Source organism: Gallus gallus, chromosome 3 (assembly GCF_016699485.2).
Source record: "Gallus gallus isolate bGalGal1 chromosome 3, bGalGal1.mat.broiler.GRCg7b, whole genome shotgun sequence".
In the NCBI taxonomy this organism is placed as follows: Eukaryota; Metazoa; Chordata; class Aves; order Galliformes; family Phasianidae; genus Gallus; species Gallus gallus.
Genome location: NC_052534.1, coordinates 35041121 through 35058024, shown reverse-complemented (window position 1 = coordinate 35058024; position 16904 = coordinate 35041121). Strand labels below are relative to the sequence as shown.

At 42.7% G+C, this 16904-nt stretch overlaps 2 protein-coding genes across 2 annotated transcripts in view; one reads left to right on the top strand and one right to left on the bottom strand.

Moving 5' to 3' along the window:
- The window catches only part of PLD5 (phospholipase D family member 5), a 330317-nt gene that overhangs the window by 310350 nt on the left and 3063 nt on the right, over positions 1–16904 (bottom strand). The window lies entirely within an intron of this gene.
- Positions 3559–6342, top strand: LOC112530621 (endogenous retrovirus group K member 10 Gag polyprotein-like). The gene is made up of 2 exons (XM_040697695.2): positions 3559–3923; positions 4246–6342. Exon 2 carries the CDS (start codon positions 4872–4874, stop codon positions 5772–5774), a length of 903 nt encoding a protein of 300 aa, XP_040553629.1. The 5' UTR covers positions 3559–3923; positions 4246–4871; the 3' UTR covers positions 5775–6342.

Genomic DNA, 16904 nt, shown 5'->3' with positions numbered 1-16904 from the left:
TTAATATATACTATAGTGTATACTATTATTGCTATTATGAGTGTGTATATATATAATACATATACATGCACAGACAAAACAAGTGATGCACAAGACAATTGCTCACCATCTGCCAACAGATGTGCAGTCAGTCCCTGAGCAGCGGCTGCCCCCATCCCAGCCAATTCACCTTTGTTTTATGGGGTTTTTTGCAGGATGTCATATTCGGCAAGTTTAAGTCAACTGCTGTGGTTCTGTCCCTTCCCAGCTCCTTACGCCCCACAGATCCATGCTGGAAGGACAGCACAAAAAGCTGAAAACCTGAAACTTGCTTGGCTCCATACAGCACTACTCAGCAATGACTAAAATATCGGTGTGTTATCAACATTGCTTTTTTCCTGAAGTCAAGATATAGTGTCATATGTGATAGTGAAAAGAAAACAACTGAAACTAGGACATTTTTATAAGATCTTTGGTAGTAGGGGACAAGAAATAACTACAAGGAACATTTCTGGAATACGAAGCAGAGTACTCCTAGTCTATTTAAAGTAACAGTTCCTGTACTTCTGGATATCTTCTCTTCCTCCATGCCAAACGAAATTGAGTGAGGTGGGAAATCATCAGTGAGCCATCTAGTTAAAGGTTCTTGTCCTGAATCACAGTTAAAAAGCACGGATGGTATTTGGAGAGTAACATATCATTCCCCACTGCAATTTAAATTCATTTTCCATTTAAAAAAAAAAATGGAAAAATCAATTTTGTGATTAAGAAGCCGCCTTTTGTCATATTTTTGAACATCAGCTGAAGCCAAGCACTCTGACAGCTCTAAGAATCAGAAGAGAGGAACACTCAATTTATGACCTGCAACCAGATGGAAGAAATGGGTTGCGAAGCAAGGCTGGCCTGTATGACTACATTGGATGCTAACTGCAGTATTCTATGTCAGTTCCCAAACTGACTGTGCAATTTGCACATGATCCTTTAAAGTGTGTCTGCCAAGGGATATAGTTTCACATGAATGCAGCAATCAGAGAAGCACAAAACACCACTGAAAGATTAGGGGAAGAAAGGGAACCAGGGAGTCACTGGACCTGATAAAAGATAATGGAAATGCACTGACAGGTTAAATTGCCACTCACTAAGCTGATGACCAGTTCATGGTTGATTCATGCTCTCTTCAGTTTTATTGCTGTTGTTAAATCTACTAGTGATTTTCTTTACTTTTTTTGTTCACACATTCTGTGTCAACTTCCCTTCAGATGCAACCACTCAGTAGCATATTTAACATGTCATAAACCTCTTAAGTTCTTTCTAAGCCACACAGCAGGAATCTACCTGCATCATGGGGCAAGACAGTAGGACTTTTACCGCTTTCTAGAAAATTCTCTGACCATGCGCTTCTACAGTGTCCCTCAATAAATGCATTTACTGTTCCTTAATAGGAACGCTCTTTCTACTCTGACTGACATATTCATACACAACTGATCTCACATTCTGATTACTTCTCCCTCCTCACTTCTTCTCAGTACAGTAACTTTTGCTGTCTTAATGAGACTTTCAGTAGCCTAAAACAAGTCCCAAATTGAATATGCTCTGGAAGGACTCTCCCAATTTCCATATAGAAATTTGCTGTTAAAAGAAAATAATAATAACAATTTTACAAAGACCAAGAGAAGGGCAGCACTGAAAGGGGAATTCCCAATAATAATGTCTACATATAACTATTTTTCTGAAAAATAAACCAGAGGATTAAGACATGAAAAAGGTACTTTGTGTAAAACTATAGTTCTTCCCCTCCGTGTCTCAGAAGATAGCAGACAAATCCATGCCTTCGAGCCACTGCTGACAAAATGCTCTGAAACACTTTTGGATATGAAATCCCAAGAGAAGATTGCAGTTCCTGTTCAATGACTGGAGGCATCATGCTGGAAGCGAGAAAACAGTCTGCAATTCACAGCAGAAATTAAACCACCTGGTAAAATTCCACACAACCACATTCTTCTGAAAATTAAGGCTCGGTTTCAGATTTTTTTTTCTGCATTCTGTGCCTTCTCATTGTAAAGGAATAATTATTATTTCTGGGAAAAATGAACAATGTTATCTGAAGCAGCTGTAACCATCTATTCAACACTGACAAATTAAATCAAAGGAGAGCTGAAACAGACAGAGGTAGATGGCTTTCTAACTATTCTGTATGCAGTTCTTTCAGAATTCTCAACTACCAACATGCTTCACAATTGACTGCCGACATGGGCTCTAAAAACCCTGCACTGTTCAGGGAATATTTGTGCAAGAGAAACTGGAAGCAAGAACAAAAGCTTGGTAAGGTCCAGTGCAAGCCTCCTAAGCAACAGAAAGCAAAGAGCTCTTGCAAGGCCCTGCAGGGCTACTGTGAGCATCCACAGCAGCATGCAGGGCTCCCTCATGACAAGGACTGAGTACACAGTGCAGACTGCCAGGATCCACTTCATATTTCTGCATCTGAAGAGCTATTGTTTCTTTCTTTGAAGGCAGAAGGATAGAAATTTAAACATGTTATCATAGGGATTCCTGACTACAAAAGCTGTAGTCTATGTCCTGAAACTGATTTCTCATTGATGAGATGCAGATACAAAATTCCAATTTGAGTATATTATTACATCATAACCACTAGGAGAAATAGTGGATGTGTGTATCACCAGAAGGAAGACAACCTTCATAATTACTTAAACTTTAAAAGGTGCTAAGTTTAGCATAGAGGAATGATTTCTGTTGACAGAACAAGTTACTTAAAGAGGCTGATATTCAGCAGAGAACTGTGTTCAACCACTACAGAGACTGTGGTTTCTACAGCTTTTTCTGAGTGTAACACTAGGGTGGATACAGCATCAAAACATAGAGTTGTAGACACAGAATTCACTGTCTTATCAACATGATGAAGTCAAATATTTAGTGTTCTCTATTTTTTGAGAGGATGCACTAAAACACATTTTTGTTACTTCAAGAAAAAAAGCAAAAAGATTTTAATTTCTTACTTTGAAAATAACTGTGCCTTCATTATACTTGCCATATCCTGTAAGGATAAAATTTCCACAGCCATTTGCAGCTGTCCAAAGCCATATTCTAGACCTCAAAACACAGGTCAATAGGTCATAGCCTAGTCACAGGGTTTACATTCTCCTGTCTAAAATTCATTATAGGAATATATAAATAAAGAGACATATACAAACATATTATATATACACATATGTATGAATATACATACAGGGTTCTTTTTTGAATAATATATGTAATAATACACATTTGAATTTCTGTGCAGCAAGCTACTAGTTTTGAGGTTCTATGGTTTGAACTTGGAAGCTGTAGGATTTTTTTTCTTTTGTTTTTATTAAAGATGGCTTCTCTTTTCAGTTACAGTATTGAGATTTCTGTTCTTATATGGTTTGCATAGCTATAGCTGTTGTAATAGGCGTGATCGGGGTCTCGGGATGTAACGTGTCAGGCTCCTCCCCATGTGTTAGGTACGTGCCACGTGTACCATCCAGTGGGCGTACACGAAGGGTTAAAAGATATAAAAGTGCTTGTTAGAACTTAATAAACGCCATTTTGCCGCTCATCATATTGGTGTCACCTCGGTATTTGGCCAAGCCGCAGGCTCCCCTAAGCAACGAACATCACGGTTGCCTGCGAAAGGCAACAAGTGGTGACCCCCGACGTGATGCTTAGGGGAAGGAGTCGGCTGTCTGCTTGACGGGGCAGGAGCCCACCGCGGAGCATCAGCACTTGCTGGGCGGTGGAAGCCGGGGGACAAGCCCGGGGACAGAGGGAATCTGCAGTCACCCCTCTGTCGGTGGAGGTCGCGGACGAGCGACGGATATACCCTCCGGAATCACACCGGAGAAGAGCCTGGGATCCTGGTCTCAATCGGGAGGAGGATCGGGGGCGTCATGGAAGCCGTCATAAAGGTGATCGTTCATGCGTGTAAGATTTATAACGGGAAGCATGCTCCTTCTCAGAAGGAGATAGCTGCGGTCCTCTCGTTGCTTGAGAGGGAGGGGCTGTTAACATCGCCCCATGAGATTTATGACCACAGTAATTGGGATTCAATTACCGCTGCCTTATCTCAACGAGCAATGGTGACTCAAAAAGCAGCGGAATTTAAAACTTGGGGTTTGATTCTGGGAGGATTGAAGGCTGCGCGCGAGGAGAAACTTGCGGGCGAACGAGCCAGGGAGCTATTGGGGTTAGAGGTTGCGGGGCCGGGAGTGGGTCTCATTCCTCGTGCAGGTCCGGCTGGAGATAAGGTGGCGCCAGTCCCTACAACCCATCCTGCTGTGATAGCTCCGGGAACAAAGAAGGACGAAGTTGCATCGAATTGTTCAAGCGTGGAGGCCACAACACCCCCACCTCCGTATCCCTCTCAAGGCTTATATCCTTCACTGAAGTCAGTCGGGGAGGGGGGGGGAAGGTCCTTAGAGGAATGTGGTAACATCTCCTGCAGGGCTGATAAGCAGGCTTCGGGGGAGGGTACGGCATTCCGAGGAGGTACAGCTCAACCCGTGTGTTGTGATAACGAGTGCAGCTCAGTCTGTTGCTGTAGCAACTTCCCCAACGGGGCGGACTGCACCATCCCGCCCTGCGGTGAATGCAGGGGCGGAGCCCCGTGGCCAACGTCCCAGGGGTCCACCCCTGAGGGGTGCAGCCCCACAGCACCCACCCCGTGGGCTCCGCCCACGCTCACTGATTGGGCCCGGGTGAGGGAGGACTTACGAGCAGCCGACCCAGCACGGCCGCCGCTAGCCCTTCCGGTCATAGTCAAGACAGAGGGCCCGGCGTGGGTCCCTCTAGATTCTAAAGCAATAACCCGCCTTTCTGAAATTGTTAAAACAAAGGGGCTGCGTTCCCCAGTAACAATGGCGGCGGTAGAGGCCCTCATGGCCTCTAGCCTACTGCCATACGATGTGATCAGCCTCATGCATGTGATCCTTGAACCGGTTCAGTACACCCTGTGGTATGATGCTTGGAATACACACTTGCAAGCAGTGGTGGCGGCTGCCACCCGAGATGCCCGACACCCAGCCAATGGTCGGGGTCGAGGGGATAGGACCACATTAGCGCGTCTCCAGGGTGTAGCGGACGGCATGGTGGGATCTCCGGAAGGCCAGCTTAGGCTGTTGAGACCGGGAGAGTTAGCTGCAGTCACAACTGCGGCCCTACAGGCCCTTCGGGAGCTGGCTCGAGTTACAGAGCCTACTCTCCCGTGGGCGGATATCAAACAAGGCCCTTCAGAGCCTTTTGCAGAATTTGCGAACCGCTTGATTCGTGCAGTTGAGGGGTCTGATCTTCCGGAGCCGGCCCAAGGTCCTGTTATCATTGATTGCCTTAAGCAAAAATCGCTCTCGGACATACAGCAAATTATTAGGGCGGCCCCAGGCAACTTAACAACCCCAGGGGAACTTATCAAATATGTGCTTGACCATCAGCGCACTACTCCGTTAACAAATGAGGGCTTAGCCGCAGCCCTCCAGCTCGCAGTACAGGCAGCTACACGCCCCAAGGACGGGGGAGGGAAAGGTGTCTGTTATAAGTGCGGACAACCCGGACACTTTAGGACCAACTGTCCGAATAAAGGTGGCTCAAAAACAGACACAGACAAAAAATGCCAGTGGTGTGGTGGGGCGAGCCACACGGCGCGTAACTGCAGGAAGATCAAGGAAGCGATGCAGGGAAACGGCCAAGGGAGGGCGCCTCGGGCCCAGGGCACCTTCCCAAATCAGAGCAATGGGCCAAGGAGAACATGCCCACCGTGGCATTAGCCATGGGATTGGGGGACCGTCCACTAGTTAAGGTGGTAATGTCATATGCGGGTCCGTGGCCCCAAAAAGAGGGACCTCGAACCACGCTTTTTACGGCTTTGCTAGATTCTGGTGCGGACGTTACAGTGATTGCGGAGGCCGATTGGCCGACGAACTGGCCACTCACCTCGCATTGGCAGCATATTGGGGGAGTGGGAGGCACAGTCCCAACAAAAGGGGCTGCAGAGAAAGTGGAGATCGCTATCATTGATAGGAGTGGGATGATGGAGGCACCGGTGTTGATGCAACCCCTCGTGGCACCGGTGGAAGGATCAATCTTAGGGCGTGATTTTCTCACGTCCTTGGGAGTTCGACTCACAAATTTATACTAAGGGCCACTGTGTACCACCTTGCGCTGCATTTTGCCATCCCATTACGCTGGAAACGGGAAGCGTCTCCCGTTTGGGTGGATCAGTGGCCCCTTCCAACTGATAAATTAGCAGCGCTGACGCAGCTGGTCTCCAGGGAACTGGAGGCAGGACACATTGAACCGTCACTTAGTAGGTGGAACACGCCCATCTTTGTTATCCGGAAACCATCGGGGTCCTTCCGTTTATTGCATGATCTTCGGGCTGTTAATGCACAGCTCGTCCAGTTCGGTCCCGTTCAGCAAGGCGGTCCATCACTTGCAGCTGTTCCCAGGGGATGGCCCCTTGTGGTCATTGACCTTAAGGATAGTTTTTTCTCCATCCCTTTGGCAGAACAGGACCGGGAGGCTTTTGCATTCACAGTCCCTGTACGGAATAACCAGGGCCCAGCTCAAAGGTTTCAATGGAAGGTTCTCCCTCAGGGAATGGCCTGTTCACCTACTATTTGTCAGCTTGTGGTGAATACAATTATCGCGCCAGTGAGACGCGACATGCCAGACTGCCAGATCGTCCATTACATGGATGATCTTCTGCTTGCAGCTCCGACAGGTTCCCAACTACAAGCCCTAGAAGCACGGGTGTCAGGCGCGCTCACGGGTGCAGGTTTCACGATCTCCCAAGAAAAGGTACAACGAGGGCCGGGGATAGAATTCCTGGGATATAAGTTTGGATCATCCACGGTTATCCCCGAGGGCCTGGAGATTAAGCCTCATGTAACCAACCTGTGGGATGTTCAGAAATTGGTAGGAGCTATCCAGTGGGTCCGGGGAGCACTGGGTATTCCACCACGATTAATGAAGCCCTTTTATGACCAGCTGAAGGGCTCAGACCCACGGGAAAGGAGAGAGTGGACCCCAGAGATGGACGCTGCCTGGCGAGAAATACTATCACTGTGCTCAACAGCAAGTTTGTCCAGGTGGACACCGGGTATCCCCCTAGAGGGCGCTGTTACTCGCTGCCAGGATGGAGCCGTAGCTGTCATTGGTCATGCACTAGGCTCCTGTCCACAACCTCTGCGCTGGCTGTTCTCAGCACAGCCGGTGCGGGCATTCACCCCATGGGTGGAGCTTCTCTCCCTGCTACTTAGTAAGGCAAGGACATCTGCATTTAGGGATTTTGGAAAGGATTTGGATATAGTCCACCTGCCCAGGTTCTTCCGAGATTCACAGATCTTGCCTGACGAAATCCTCCTAGCCCTGCATGGGTTCGGAGGCAAGCTTAGGTATGCGGGTTCCCTTCCGATTTTCGAGCTAGCACGCCCACTCCAGGTGTCACTCCGTCTTCGGGTTGTTGCTTCTCCCCTTGATGGTCCAACAGTATTTACAGATGGCTCTTCATCGACAGGTCAGGGGGCGGTTGTCTGGAAGAACCAGACGGGTGACTGGGAAATTAGAACATTTCAAGATCACAGTGTCAGTGTTCAGACACTTGAGGCGCAGGCGGTAGCGATGGCACTGCTCCTCTGGCCAGACACCCCTTGCAATGTAGTCACTGACTCTGCTTTCATTGCAAAAATGTTACTACGAATGGGGCAGGAAGGACAACCCAGTACTTCGATTGCCTTCCTCTTGGAGGAAGCATTGACGGCAAGGACAGCGCCCGCTGCTGTTCTTCATGTGCGAAGTCATTCAGACGTTCCGGGATTCTTTACAACTGGCAATGCCCTCGCTGACCAACACGCGGGGCACAAGGTTCTTACAGTGAGGGAGGCTAGAGACCTACATTCTACGCTACACCTAGGGGCTCGAGCACTGTCAAGGACATGTTCAATTCCTATGGCGGTGGCCCGGGAGGTGGTGCAGGCATGCCCTCACTGTAATTCAGCCCCTGCGCTTAGTGCGGGAGTGAACCCTAGGGGAATTGCACCTCTCGACGTCTGGCAGACAGACTTCACGCTGGAGCCTCGTCTGGCGCCGAGGTCTTGGCTTGCGGTTACTGTTGATACCGCGTCCACTGTCATTGTTGCTACCCAACATGGCCGCGCGAATTCTTCTGCAGCACAACATCACTGGTCGGTGTGCGTTGCAACATTAGGCCTACCGAGTCACATTAAGACAGACAATGGCTCCTGCTTCATCTCGCGCTCCACCAAGGAGTGGCTAGCGCGTTGGGGCATCACGCATAGTACAGGTATCCCTGGCAACTCGCAGGGCCAGGCTATTGTTGAAAGAGCGAATCGGCTCCTCAAGGAAAAGTTGCGTGTCCTTGGGGAGGGGGAAAATTACAGGGGAAAGATTCCAGTGAGCCAACAGGGAGAGTTGCTGGCTCGTGCGTTGTATGCATTAAACCATTTTGAACGGGGGGAGAATCACCGCACCCCTATGCAAAAGCACTGGCAACCGAGGATTATTGAAGAAGGACCACCGGTGAAGATTAAGATCGACAATGGGTCATGGGAATCAGGGTGGTCTATTTTAGTTTGGGGTAGAGGCTACGCAGCGGTCAAAAACAAAGAGTCGGGAAACATTATATGGGTTCCATCGAGGAAAGTTAAGCCAGAGTTTGGCCTCAAGTAACGAGAACTGAGCGTTTCTGTTGCAGGCGTGGCTACTGGGAAAGCCGAAGACCCCGACACCGGAGAAGCGGAAAAAAACACTTATATGGGTGCGTGGACCACCGAAGACAAGCCAGGACACAGACCCGGCAACACAGCCGTTACTGCCCACACCGAGAAATTTGGTTCTACCTCTGCTAATGTGTCTATGTTCTTTGCCAGGGGGTGGCACGGCTATTGACTTCTTGCTTTTAGCTCAAAGCCACGGATGTGAGGATGTCGAAGGGTTCTGTTGCTTCAACTTAAGTGATCACAGCGCATCAATCCATAAACAACTACAGTGGATGCAAGGCCACACACAGAAGATCAAGATGCAGGCCGATCCCTTCGGTGAATGGTTGGAGGGTCTGTTTGGGGAATTAGAGCCGTGGCTAAAACAAATGCTTAAAACGCTTATCGTAGGTTTAGCAATATTCTTGGCTATTATGCTCTGTCTTCCATGCTTTGTTCAGCTTCTTAAGGCATGCTTAAGAAACTGCATAGAGGAAATCTCACGTCAGCAGTACGTGTATCAGCGCATTCAGGAGCAATTATAGACGCACTTAGGAATAGAAATAGAGTTAGGATTTGCGTTCGCGTTGTTACGGGTCAGCTTTCTATGGCATGGGGAGGGGGAGATGTTGTAATAGGCGTGATCGGGGTCTCGGGATGTAACGTGTCAGGCTCCTCCCCATGTGTTAGGTACGTGCCACGTGTACCATCCAGTGGGCGTACACGAAGGGTTAAAAGATATAAAAGTGCTTGTTAGAACTTAATAAACGCCATTTTGCCGCTCATCATATTGGTGTCACCTCGGTATTTGGCCAAGCCGCAGGCTCCCCTAAGCAACGAACATCACGGTTGCCTGCGAAAGGCAACATATAGCTTTGTAATAGAGAATACAATATTTTAACATCACTACTAAGCAAGGCAGAGATAGCTATAACTCCTTGTCATCAGCTTTGAATGATATTAAAGTCTGTAGGCTTAAATAACTGTAAACCAAAACTTCCCCCAAAAACTAAGTTAGCTGAAACACATCTTAAGGAATGAAGAAAAAAACAAACAAACAAAACCACCACCACATTCAGATGAGAACAGTCAGCCAGAGATTCCATAGAACCTGCCTGAAGTAGGATCCTCAGACCGGGTGCAGCTGCCCTCAAGTCCAATTGATACAGTCCTAGCTTGTACTTCCCTTCTTTGCAACATGCTCACATTTGTTCCACAACATCCTCACCTTCATTGTACAGCAGCTTCAGCCTCTCTGTCCTTCCACCCAGAAAGCTGTGGAAACAAGCTGCTGCTCCTTTTACCCACTCTGTTAATGTTTCCCTTTGGTTTTGAATCTAAGCAGATGAGTAAATGTAAGAACATAATCTATTCTCTGCTTTGCAATATGCTCAGATACTGGAGAAATTCAAGTGGAAGAGGTGAAAGCCTTGATGTGGCATTCATTTTATTTATTAGACAAAGATGTGCTGAGTACTCCATTTTCATCTTCTGACCACATAGCTGGTGCACTTTTCATTTATATTAGTGCTGCATCTTCACCGAACGCCTAACATCACATTCCTGACTGACCCTTAGGAAGTATAGTAAAAGCATTTATAAATATAATTCCATATCAAATGAGGCTTCAACTCCAAGTTGTAAAATTATAGTGAAAGTAAAAGAAAAGAATATTACTGAAGTGCATCTAGAAAATATTTCTTTCTCTAGTGATGGATTTTCCTGGACTGCCATAAAGACTGACTTGACTGCAGTTCAATAAAGTAGTATTTTGTTGTTGTTGTTGAAGTGGAAGAACATAATAGTAATAATAATGAAATAAATTACAGTGGCATTTGCTTTCCATTATAAACTCCAGAATTCTAGGCACTTGCATGAGATCAGCCCTGATAATAAAATTTCCTTGTAACAGGGCTAAATCGGGGAAGCCAAATGAAAGTTTATTGTAACAAGGTCGTTCTTTTGTAATGTTTCAGGGAAGAATGCTTCCTTACTGCATGGCACCCTACAGTTGACAGTTTCCAGGAAACTGGGTCATTAAACTTTAGTCAGCCAGTCTGCTGTAGTGCAGGGATGCAATTCCACTCACAGTAGTTTTTCTGACTTCTAGCATCTACCTCTGTTCAGCTTTCCTTTCCTTGCCAACCAGAGGTGGAGGGAAGACCTCACTGATTACATGGAAGCATTTCTGGCAGTAAGTTCCCCTTCCAAGCACACTTAATTCACTCACAAGCTTTTTTTGCATACTGTGATGGTCCTGTACAGATATTATCCAATGAGTCATCAAGAAATCCACATTGACTAGATATCTAACACTACTAATCTAGTAAATGGTTACAAAAAACACTTTAACAAAGAGGCTGCACTCACAGTGACTCAGAGCAAAAATGAAATTCAGGCCTATCCTTTCAATTCAGAGTCCTTTTACCTCTGCATTGCATTAACCACAAACAATGGCAAAAGAGGTTCAAAAACCAAATTATGCTTAAGAATACCAAATAAATTTTACCATAGATCAGATAAACTATGACATTTAGAATTCAACTGCATTCCACGTATCCCTAGATTACAATAACTTTTAAATGAAAACAGTTACTTTACATTATTTTTTTAATTTATTTATTAATGGCAGAATGGGATGTTGGTTTCAAAGTTAAGTTCTAGAATACAGCAGTATCTGTCTGCTGACTCAAATTTGCATCTGTTTCTTCTGTGCCTATTTCTTAGCTATATTTCCCCAAAGGCCCATTATGTGAGTAACAATGATAGCTGACTACATGGATTTGTAAGAATAAAAATCAGTGTGCAGCAGTCTGGAAGAAGCAGCTAACCTGGATCTCAAGTATTTACAGCGTGATGATAAACTTCTGTCCAGAGCAAGGACTGGATTTCAAACATCAACATCCAGCTCCTTTTTTAGAAGGCTTTTAATCAGTTTGTTACAAGACAAAATCTGTTCTTCCATGTTCTTCAGTACTCAATCACAAGTGTTGTAGCAGGCTAGGATGTAGAAGGTATGAAATGGTAAATTTAGAATAAAACTGATAAAAAGAGAACTAAAAGAGAAAATAAGCTCTTTCATTTCCAGCCGTGCAACATGACACACTGATTTGAGATACATGGGTACTCAATAAGTAGTTCCAATTAATTGGAAAAATGCCAGGAGAGAATCCTGGAACTGAAGCCTGAAACTGGAATAAACAGGAGAGAAAGAAACAGTGAGACTGAGATAAATCTGGGATATTTTATTACTGAAGTAAAAGATTTTTGAAAGAAATATTATATACATGAACTCCAGAACCATATGTGGTCTTAACTTCAAAAGGAACACATGATGCAAAATGTTGTTTTAGCGTTAAGGCAGAAAGCTCACAGCCAATCTGGGAACTGGTTATAGCTTACGGTACACATCCCTTTTCCTGACACTCAGATTCTGGGACATCTGAATAGATGCTAGCTGCTTCCCCAAATATCCATTTACTCCCTTTAAAACCATTCAATCCTTCAGGTCACTCAGTGTCTGAGGAGGACTGATTTGTCAGAGCAAGCAGTAAAGAACTGAATTCCTGTTGTCAAGTCTAAACTGGAGTCCACTGCACTGAGAAATGTAAGGCTCTTTCAAAGTTGAGCTTCCTAGCAGTAGTATTTGATACCAGTTTTTGCAAAAATCTTTTGCTAGCCCAAGTTACAGTGTGACTCCTGATACATCTGATCCTTACTCTTGTGATAGCAAATTTCTCCAGGGATTTCTGATGTTGCAGGAAAGACGCACATTTCTTAAACTCTGTCATGATCTAAAGAGTTGAGTTAAATATTATAAAAGCAGCAAAGGAAAAAAAAAGAATATTTAAATGCAAGCCATTCAGATGACCTAGATGCTGCAATCAGGCAGAACATAAAATCACAGATGTAATGTGAAGGTAGGTGTCACATGTAAGAGTTGTGCCTCCTCATTCTCATGGATTGTTACTGTCACTTTTTAATAACTGAAAACTTTAGAATACAACCTCCTTCCATTGTACAGTATATTATTTGTAATAGCAGAGTCTGAAAAATCTGCTCTATTTGCCATAAAGGATTCTTAATATCCTTTAGATTTTTTCCTGATATGCAATTAGTTAATATTAAAAACTATTTTCTAGTAACTAATAGGAGGCACTACATATAACACATATGGTAGTATTGTAAATTAATGTTTGTTTTACAAGTTAACAAACAGAATGAATTCTTCAAATTTAACCTCTAAAATCTATTTCAACATGGTTCATTTTATTACTCATAGACTGAAAACCAAATTCTTCCTAGACAAGTATGAGAATTCTGTCTTATATTTACACATTTTCAGTACAGCTGCAACTCCTGACCTGCACATCCTCACAGATGCTATCCTGCTAACTGTCATAATGCAAACAATCCCTGAAGATCAAAGTCATCTATTTTTTATTTAGATTCAAAGATGAGGTTAACTGAGACCTAAAAACATCAATAAGCAGTCAAAATTAGACTGTAAAACTGAGTCTACCTTAACATGTTAGAGAAAATTAAACACAGATCTGAAAAAGCATAAAATAATTTTGATGAATGCTGCTGCTAAGAACAGACATATGGTGAGTCTTTCCTCATAATATCATCTGATCTTAGTGGGAAGTTTATCTTCCACTTCCTAGAGCAAACTTAGAATTATTCTTCTGCAGAAAGCTCATAAAGGTCTATCAGAACTCAGTCTCTAAGGCTACAATCCATTAAGAGTAATTTGTCACTTAACAATAAACTGAGATAAGATACCATTAAGAAGAGGCCATCTAGTTAAAAAGAAATACCAAAATCTCAAAAAATATGACAAGTATGAGATCAAAGTTTGCAGAAGACATCCTCACATGCAAATCCTTTCAAATTACAGCTCAGCGTTCATTTACAGATCAAGAAAACAACATAGCTCCATAGACTTTTAAGAATCAGTCTGAAAAAGCTGAAAATTGCCACAATTCCCTGAAAGTTCAAAGCAAGATAAAAATCATAGAATGGTTTGGGTTGAAAGGGACCCTTAAAATCAGCTAGTTCCAACACCCCTGCTAATAGGCAGGGACACCTCCCTTTAGACCAGGTTGCTCAAAGCCCTACCTAACCTGGCTTTGAATGCTTCCAGGAAGGGGGCATCTACAAAAGAAGAAAAAAGAACAGTGATTAAATATGCACGTTTAAATGTACGTGCTTCATCTGCAAGAAGCAGCTTGCAGTTTCTTCAGTCAAGTGATGTTGCTTTTGCTCAAATGAGTTTTATTTATTACATAGAAGTGGTGTGTAGTACTGCCAGAGGATACAACTTGTGTAGTTGTGTGAATATATTTTAAAATTAACAGCAGATTTTTAAAATTGCTTGAAGACTGTCCTCCTTATGCTAAAATACACTGCTGCTTGAGTGTGTTGAACTGATTTAAATTTGGACCTGTGTTAAGCAAGCTCTCTGTAGCACAGAGGAGAATTGGACAGCAAGTTTCTGTGCTTCTGTCACTTTGTCTTTCACTACAACTGTATCACTTCTTCATAACTTAACATATTTACCTCCAAATATTTGCCATGGTGTAGTTAAAATAATTTCCCTATAAATTTGCTTTCTGAATCAACTGGGTTCCTGCAGCAAGAGTTGAATTCAGCAACAACCTGCATAAGCAAGGCTTTCCTGTCTATGAAATTATCTTTGCCTCAAAGATAATTGTGCTTTGTGATATTAAGCACTCAGGCTTATTCAAATTATTCTCAGAAATAAGAACAAAATGCTTAATAAAGACCCATCTGAGGTTTTGATGGAAACATGAATTTAATTTCATAAAAATAATTAAACTGCTCAGCTTCCTATTATTCCTGAGGTCTTCTGTGCTCAACTCACCTATCCTGGGAGTCACCCCTTTTTATTTTCATTGTGATTTAATAAGTGCTATCGCACCATGCTGTAGGAAAAAATGAAGTGCAGCTGAGGACTCAAAGCCAGCATAGGTGGGAGGGGGTGGAAAATGATTGCAGAAACACCTGGACTCACCGCAGGAAAGTCTATTTCAAGGACATATAGAAACAGTGATAGAAAATTAAGCAACTTTTAATATTCACCAGGAAAATAACGCATCTGATGTTGCACAGTAAACCAATAGTTTAACATCATATTGATATTTTACTCATACTCTACTTTACAAACTAATAAGTTATCATCAGTGTCCAGATATTTAATTCCTAACAATAACTCATTCTAGAGAAATAGCCAGAAAAACAGCAATATATGTATTTTGACATCAAGGTGATAATGTGAAAACTGCACCAAAAGCCTTCAAATGCCACAGAGTTGTCCAGCAGAGGTGGACAAAAGAATGAGGCAGAGGAAATTACAGACATTTCTACTTCTGTCATCTTAAAGCATACACCTATGTTATATCCAAGAGAACAAAATGTAGGTGTCAACATCTTCATGGGTACTTAGCTTGCATCATATTCAGGGCTTAAATTTCCCTTTGAACAATTAATTATAATACAAAACAAATAATCTGAGTTCAATACATCAAAGTGCTGATTTCTTGCTGACTTAGCCTGTAAGGTATTTGTATAAGTTCACAATGCCACCCTGACTAAAGCAGCCAGCAACTCTATTAATCCATTATTAATTATGAGATATTCTGACTAGATCTCTTAAGATCATCAAAAATGGTTTCAAGTTTTCAGTTAGAAATAAAACGTTTCAAAAGATTTGGAAGGAAAGAAGGAAAAGATCTTAAATTCTCTGCAGAGGTAAACAGAAGAGATACATGCACAGAAGGCATGGTAGCTTTTATGTAAAGCAATTGTCAACTGAAAGCTTTTCAAGATTTATTATTTTTTAGAAGTGCAATATTTTAAAGAAAAATCTGATGGGCAATTACAAATATATGCAGAAATTAATGCTATGAGATAGAAATTTCTGATATTTCGGTATGAAATTATCATCCTTCAATAAGGATGATATTACATAATAGATAATTCAATAAATAGAAAGGTGTTTTGTTTTGTTTTTTTAACATCTTACCTTCAGGATCTTAAAGAAGATTTCTATTACAGTGGTCAAGTGACATGTGAAAACAAAGCATTAGTTCTTACAACAAGCCACAAATGTTACAAGGAAAGCATTAAATAGAAATCTGAGATTAAAAGATGAAGAAAAGAAAAAGTGACCAGACCATTAAGATCTTAATGGGTAAATAACATTGTGCTGAACTGGCTGATGAAGCAAGCAGGATTTCAGAATACTCAAAACCTGCCAGTCATATAAAAATAAGAACAAGGAAAAAATGACAATGGAAGCACTTCAAGTTTGCTGGAAGTAAACTTGAAGAGTTTAGTTTTAAAATACAGCTAAATTAATTTAGTTTGATGAAATTAACTGTCAGAAAACTAATTACATTTTCAGGGGGTGAATATCTGCTGGTTTGGCTGTGTGAACCAACTCATAACAAGGTCAGGCAAGACACATTTTAAGTGCCAAAGAAATTGCAAGTGCACAGATGGGAGTGCCAGAAGAGATGTGGACTATCTTAGGAGAAAGATGTATTTTTCAAAATATTAAGCAGTGCCCTTAGAGCACTAACAGTACTGATACAGACAAGCATCCTGAGAAAATCCAATTTAATCATATTTGCAAGTTGTGTATTTCTTTCGCTCATTCTATCACATGCAAAATAATGAGTTTGTCATAAATCTGTCTAAAATGACAGCAACTTACAAGTATCTTTCTGAAGTGTTTTATCACCACTGAAGAGATTGTTCACCTTTTATACAGTCATAAGCTACTTTAGTGGTTGGTGAAGCACTGGAACTGCGAGAGAGATCACAGCTAAAAAAAAAATCAACAGCAAATATTCCCTATGGTAACCTAAGATCACCTGCACAATCTGACTACGAAGACAGGGCTATACCTGATTATTCTGAAATTAATAAAGTTACTCTGTTAATTTCCTTGAAAACATTTGGGTATCTCATTCATCTATTTTGAAGTTTAATCATCAAAACTTGCATTAATATATTGTGATGTTTCTACTTTTGGGATTTGGAGGATAAAAAAAAGTAGTACTTACTATAGGAAACACTTAAATATGATTGCACAAAATTTTGAATACTCGATTACATGTTTACAAAATACTAGTATGTCTGAATTTAATT

Excerpts from the sequence above, each read along its gene's own strand:
- LOC112530621 (XM_040697695.2), top strand. The coding sequence starts at position 4,872 with ATGGCGGCGGTAGAGGCCCTCATGGCCTCTAGCCTACTGCCATACGAT.